The sequence below is a fragment of the Propithecus coquereli genome, unplaced genomic scaffold (assembly GCF_000956105.1).
Source record: "Propithecus coquereli isolate 6110/MARCELLA unplaced genomic scaffold, Pcoq_1.0 Scaffold215, whole genome shotgun sequence".
Classification (NCBI taxonomy): Eukaryota; Metazoa; Chordata; class Mammalia; order Primates; family Indriidae; genus Propithecus; species Propithecus coquereli.
The window spans coordinates 1,894,627-1,901,628 of NW_012146634.1; the positions used below are offsets into that span (position 1 = coordinate 1,894,627).

At 39.8% G+C, this 7,002-nt stretch overlaps 1 protein-coding gene across 1 annotated transcript; it reads right to left on the bottom strand.

Moving 5' to 3' along the window:
* Positions 1 to 630: 630 nt before the first annotated feature.
* BCL2L15 (BCL2-like 15) lies at positions 631 to 5,347 on the bottom strand. Its single transcript, XM_012644633.1, has 4 exons — positions 5,189 to 5,347; positions 4,778 to 4,899; positions 1,335 to 1,559; positions 631 to 713 (listed from the first exon to the last, which is right to left on the bottom strand). The coding sequence occupies exons 1-4, from the start codon at positions 5,313 to 5,315 to the stop codon at positions 696 to 698; spliced, it is 492 nt and encodes a 163-aa protein (XP_012500087.1). The 5' UTR covers positions 5,316 to 5,347; the 3' UTR covers positions 631 to 695.
* Between the last annotated feature and the right edge of the window lie 1,655 nt (positions 5,348 to 7,002).

Consider the following 7,002-nt stretch of genomic DNA (forward strand, 5'->3'; position numbering starts at 1 on the left):
CATAATTAGTCCATGGTGAAACCAAATTGTTAAAAAAAATCAGGCAATATGAATCCATTCTTAATCTCTGGGCTACAATGTCTTCTTCCTGCAGCTCAATCTTAAGCTTTCCTAAAATAGGGTCTCCCTCAGATACCCAACACCTAAGCCAGAACTGCTCTGCCATTTGCCTGGTGTAATCCCAATGGGCGCCATATCTTCAAATCTCAAGATAATGCAGTATACTTGGACCTAAATCCACAGTCTGATGTTTTATGAGCAACATAGGATAAAACAGGGAGCTGGTATTTATTCACTTTAGGTTATACTTGCTGAAACTTAGTTCAGATGCACAGACAGAAGAATTTTATTTCATAAAAAGTACATCATTAGTCAAAGAGAAAATGAATAGTTTCCATTGTTCTCCCTTTCCCCCAAATTATATCCAGCAAAGGCCTGCCCTGTTGCCTGGAATTCCTCTACTAACAGGTCATTACTTTGTGTCTAGAGGTCTTTGTTACAACAGAACTTCATTAAAACTAATGTAAAAACAGAACGTAGAAAATTTCTGTAGGCCTCTGGGAGCTGCTCCCAACTTTAACAATCAGTAGAAAATAATTTATTCAGCTAAGTTCAGTTCTGACCAAATGAAGAAATCAATCACAAAATCAGTCCAGGAAGTGATGTTCACTCTGGGGAATAGCTCCACCTCTTCTTCAGCTCTCCAGATTTTCCTAGGAAAGACAGTGAAAATCCTACAGTCAAAGGAATGGTATTCAGGAACTTTCTAAGAAACCAGGGTATGATCTGCAGATACTTCTGGGGAACACAGCTCTTACTAAGGTTTCTGCTGATCCTGGAAATGGACGGGACTGCTCCTTGGCAGCAGAAGTCATGGGCTTAGAATGCCTCCTACAGTTATCACTATAGCAGACAAGACTGTTGTTAGATAATATTTAGATGATCTGAACTTCCTCAGCACACACCTAAAGATGTTAGGGAAAGAAGACCCAAAAATTTACCAGGCAGCAAAGTGAAGCCAGGTTAAGATTAGAACTCTACCATCAATACATTTTATAGATGATTATGTGTAGGAAGCGAAGATTAGCTTTATGAGAATCAGCAGTCAACATTTTGGGTAGCTTGACTCTTGAGTCTAATCCCCACAGGCTGAGCTTCTGAGTCTGCCCCCATTTTCTATGGCAAGAAAATCTGGGCATTTTCAGCAAAGTAGGGAGGCCTGTTTTCCTGCTTGCTTTCCAACTTACAGAAAGGGTCATGAATTGGAATATGATGTATTAGTACAAAAATACAGTGCAAATGCCTAGCAAAGCCAGGAGCCTCAACATACTTACCCAACCTCCTTGGCCCTGGATGAATTCCCGGATGGCTCTGTTCCCATTGATCATACCCGTCATGGGGCTAGCCACCTGTCTTGCCATTTCAGGAGCCATGTGGGCCACATACTCAAGAAGTTTCACTGAAACTGACAGAAAGGCTCTCTCATAAGCTAAGCTAGAATCTTGAGCACACCATGCCTGGCTGAGAGATTTCACTGTATCCTGGAGTATAGGTCCTACCTGAGGAGAGATAAAGGATCTATCAGTAAAGCATCACTCAAAAAGTACAGGAGGCTACAGGTACAGGAATCCAGTAAAGCAAGTGTTTCTCTTTTTTTTGAGACAGAGTCTCACTCTGTTGACTGGGCTAGAGTGCTGTGGCGTCAGCCTAGCTCACAGCAACCTCAGACACCTGGGCTCAAGCAATCCTCCTGCCTCAGCCTCCCGAGTAGCTGGGACTACAGGCATGCGCCACCATGCCCAGCTAATTTTTTCTATATATTTTTAGTTGTCTGGATAATTTCTTTCTATTTTTTAGTAGAGATGGGGTCTCACTCTTGCTCAGGCTGGTTTCGAACTCTTGACCTCAAGCGATCCTCCCACCTCGGCCTCCCAGAGTGCTAGACTTACAGGTGTGAGCCACCGCGCCCGGCCACAAGTGTTTCTTAAAGAGTGGCAAATGTACCATTGGTGGTATATCTGAGGTAACCAGATAACTTTTCTCATTTTAATATTTTGTTATTTTAGTAGGTATTAGAAAATATATAAGTAGTCCATCAAACCTATGATTTCAGATATCACTGCTTAGGATGAACAAAATGAAAGAAAAATAAAATGATTTGAGTGAAAAATATTAAGTACATGATAGTCCAGCAGGTCAAACTGTAAAGGTATTGCTTCAGCGACAAGGAAACGTATAGGAATCTCTAAAGTTAAAAAAAAAATTGATTAGCTCTTCCTCTTCCTCTTTCTTTCCCAAACAGTGTGATCCACAAGCCATTAGGTGGAGCCAAGTGAGATCTTTTGGGGTGTAGGGGAGCCAACAGCAGACAGAGCAGGCTATCAGAGCCCAAACGAGCTTAGAAGGGCATCCACATGACAAGGTGCCTAGATCTTGGTTTCTAAACAGCATTCTCCGTTAAAAGAAACCAGAGGTCCCTGGAGAACAGTTGATTCCAGTTTGGGGCTTGGAAAGTTCAGGCTCTTCTGTTAGAAATTAAAGAAGTACTCAAAGAATGACAAGAGACACATCAAAAAGATGTAGACTGGATGTCCCACTAGCTAAATCTGGGACAATATGAACACCTAAATAAATAATGATAGTAACAGATTATAATCTGTTGAGTAAAATAGGAATTTAAGGGTCCATGCTGATATAGAAATAAATTCATTGAAATTTGGATGAGATACGGGATACTTACATAGTTTTAAAGTATCTTTCTATAAAACACTTATTAATTACAGAGGGGAAAAGAGTAACTTTACAGTGGAGAAGCCTTACAGACACCATCTTAAGTGATTAAAATTAACAACACCAGTAACGGGACAAAATGAAATCTTATGTCAATTGATAGGATGCAATGAGAAGAAAACAGCAACACTTCTGTGATATTCCTACCAAAGGTGCATATCCTTAATCTATTCAAGAGGAAACAACAAACAAACCCAAGTTAAGGGACATCCAACAAAATAACCAGCCCATAATCTTCAAGTGTCACGATCATGAAAATCAAGGAAAGACTGCAGAACTATTCCAGATTGAAGGAGACTAAAGAGGCATGACGACTAAATGCAGTATGTGATCCTGACTGGAAATTTTTTACTATAACTTACATTATTGGGACAACTGGCAAAACTTGAATGGGATCTATACATTAGATGATAATGTATCAATATTAATTTCCTAATTTTGATGGTTAGATTTTGGTTCTCTACAAGAATGTCCTTGTTTGAAGGAAATATAAAAGTGTTAGGAGGTGATGAAATATATCACCTGCTTACACTCAAATGATTTCAAGAGAGAAATTCTTTGTACTATACTTGCAACTTTGTATGAGTTTGAGGCTGTTTCAAAATTGTTTTAAATGAGGAAGAAAAAGTAGACTTAGCTAGAAGCTACACAGGACAGCCTCAGGGCAAGCAATTGGGAGTAATAGGTCCAGTTGTGCCTGAATGTAATGTAGGCACACTGTCCAAGTTGGGTAAAATAGGAAGAATAAAGCATAATGGTTAAGATCGTGGTTCTGGAATCAGTCTGGGTTCAAATCTTCGCTTCAAGCCAGGTGCGGTGGCTCACACCTATAATCCCAGCACACTGGGAGGCTGAGGTGGGAAGATTACTTGAGGCCAGAAGTGCGACACTAGCCTAGGTGACGTAGCAAGACCCTGTTTCTACAAAAAATAAGAAAAATTAGCCAGGTGTTATGGTGCATGCCTGTAGCTCCAGCTACTCAGGAGGCTGAGGTAGGAGGATCACTTGAGCCCAGGAGTTACTGCTTTCCAGCCTGGACAACAGAGAGAGACCGTATGTGTATATGTGTGTGTGTGTATATATATACACATACGCACATATATATATACATACAACAAATCCTAGCTTCAACACATACTGAGTGACCTAATTACTTGTTTCCCTATGCCTCAGTTGCTTTATCTGCTTAAATGGTATCAAGTCAGGAAATACTTATTGAGGGCCTTTTGTATATCAGGCACTATTCTAGGTTGTGTGAACATAGCAGTGAACAAAACAGGTTAGATATTTGCACTCATGGTGTTATAGCAGATGAGGAGCAGTGGTTCTAGTGATAATGGTTTCTATGATAACTCATTCAGGGGTATAATGATTAAATCAGATACTATGGCACATAGTAAGTGATAAGTTAATATTAGCTGTCATTGTTGATCTTAATCAGCAGCATCTCCTAGAACACTGCCTTACGGTCTTTATATCTAATACAAAGGCCAAGTGGTACTGTCAGTAATCAGCATTCTGATGGAAAGCCAGTGGGCTGCTGTAAGGGCTTATCCCTCATTGCGTCAGACTTGTAAACTGCCTGTCATTCCTGTATATACTTCACTGCTAAACCCTGGGGTGGAAAAGACACCTAGCCCCAACGAAATTAAGTTTTAAAACATGCATAAAAGATACTTTGTCAAGAGCACATTGCTATTACTATTGTACACTAAACACAGCTCTGATGAAGACCAAGTGGAGACAAGCTGAAGGCTGTTCAGCCTACGCCAAGAGCTTTCCATCTCTACACCACTTAGGTTTTCATTAACTCCTAAAGAATTAGCAATTGGAGAGTTCCTGCTGTATCTCCTTGGATGAATATAAGCACCCAAAACTTGCACAGAACATTCCTAGTTACAGCAGTATAAAAGTAGTAAAAAAAAAAAAAGAAGTTTGAAATAGGAAAAAAAAAGCAACAAACAATAGCATAAAGTAGAAACTTGACCTGCCCCTGAATGGTTCCTGCAATGATGTTTTTGGCAGAAGCTTCCAATTCTCCATTAAACTGGTCACCCAACATCCGAAGGCGACTAGCAATGATAGCCACGTCGAAAGAGCAAGCCTCTCCTAAGACAGAGGAGCGTATTGGTCACATTTGTCACAATGCTTAAAGGGATGGCAAGTCCTAGGAATCTAGGCAATGAGAAAAAGTTCTTGTCTTTTAAACAATTTTGTTATTGTTCTCTCCCAAGAACTTCAATGCTGTCAATACCAATAGTCAGAAAATCTCCCTTCATTGAGAATCACTTTTACCTTTAGGGGTTGCTAAAAGCTTAGAGTTTGCCTTTTGAAACTTAAGGGGAAATAAAGCATATTTTTTTGGCCTGTAATCACCACCTCAGGCCAGAAACCTTACCTGAATCTGGTCCATCTATACAGGTTAGTTCCCGGTTAGCAACCTGCAATGTTGGACTCAAGAAGTCTGTAAGTAGAGTGTTCACAATGCATTCCGTTTGTTCCTCAAAAGTTTGGAGGCTTTTCATTTTAAAGTTTGTTGCTGAGTTTTACTCTTCCACGAAACAAGCAGTTTTCAGCCCAGCAGGAAGTTAGAAACACTGGTAAACCAGCGGATGTGTCTACTTCTTATAAAGTTTCCTAATTGGACATGTAGTCCTGCAACCTTTCCCACCAGCTTTCGTCAAAAATAGCTGCTCAGAAAGGTAGGACTTCTCTGAAGAGCTTACCTACACAGAACTGGGTAAACTTGTTGAAGACTTTAAGTTTCTTATCTCAGAACCACACCCTAGCTAGTACATAGGATTACTGAATAACTTTTATAGTTAACCAATCTGTAACTGAAATAGAGTTGAGCTCTTGGGTAATTTCATGAAAGAATACTTCCCATTAGGTTCTGTATATGGTATAATTTAAAGGAAGGTTGTCAAGTTGTAACAGACTAACATTCAACTTTTTTATTTTTATTTTTTTTCTTTTATTTCAGCATATTATGGGGGTTCAGATGTTTAGGTTACGTATGTTACCCTTGGTCCCCCGCCCAAGTCCGAGTTTCAAAAATGCCCATCCTTTAAGTGGTGCGCATTGCGCTCCTTGTGTATCAACTTTTTTATTTTTAAAATTTATTTAAAATTTTTATATTTTTTTAGCATTCAACTTCTGTTTGCCATAATCATACGATTATTTACTGAACACCTGTGTGTAAGGAACTATACTTGGCACTACAAATAACACAGAACAATGACACAGGCACAGTTCCTGTGTTCATGGAGCTTACGCTTCATCAGAAATGATATTAAATGACTAATCATGTAATTTCTTGTGCTATTGACATACAGTGCGCTTTGAGAGTGTAACAAGGAAGCAAACCTAGGGGATGGGGAAGGTTTCCTTAAAGTAGTGACATCTCAAATGAGCTCTGAAGGATAAGTAGGGATTCATTAGGCAAAAAGGAGGAGTAAGATTGTTCCAGGTGAAGGGACAACATATATAAAGGCTAGGGAGATGGGAGAGAAAAAAAAAACTTGGGCATTTGAGGAATTATTATATAAATGGATATAATACAAAGTATTTCACAGGGAAATTATGAGGAATAAAAAAGATGTTATGTAGAATGATCTAGCATTGTTTGGCATGCAGTAAATGTTAAATGTGTTTCCTTTTAGCCCAAGGCCCATTGACAAAGATAAAAGGGATCTGAGATTCACTCTCTAACAAGAGAATTTTCCTAACAGGGTTGGACTCCATCATAGTTTTAAGAGATCTTGGGATGGACACTTACCTGTACTGGCTGCCTTCTTAATGTAACTAAACCCAGATTTTGGGTCTGGGTCTCAGCACCATTGCTCATTATCAGCAAACCTATCACTCAACCTATCACTGAAACCTGTCATGTGTCCTCACTCCTACAAACACCTGATATCTGAAAGGGATAGAATAATTACAGTAGAACGCCTGTTCAAAAAGAGGGAGAATGGAGACATATAACAGTCACTGGTCCATAGCAATAAAATTATGGTCAGGGATAGGCACAGTGGCTCACACCTGTAATCCCAGCACTTCAAGAGGCCAAGGTGGGAAGATTGCTTGAGGGAAGGAGTCTGAGACTAGCCTGGGCAACACAGTGAGACTCAATCTCTACAAAAAAAAACTAGCCAGGCATGGCGGCATGTACCTATAGTCCCAGCTACTTGGGAGGCTAAGGCAGGAAGATTG

What these genes read in the sequence shown, in the direction of transcription:
- BCL2L15 (XM_012644633.1), bottom strand. Translation starts at nt 5,315, where the DNA reads ATGAAAAGCCTCCAAACTTTTGAGGAACAAACGGAATGCATTGTGAAC. An exon ending in TATAGATGGACCAGATTCAG is followed by an intron (nt 4,900 to 5,188) that starts GTAAGGTTTCTG and finishes CCTCTGTCTTAG; the next exon opens with GAGAGGCTTGCTCTTTCGAC. An exon ending in CAGGAACCATTCAGGGGCAG is followed by an intron (nt 1,560 to 4,777) that starts GTCAAGTTTCTA and finishes ATCTCTCCTCAG; the next exon opens with GTAGGACCTATACTCCAGGA.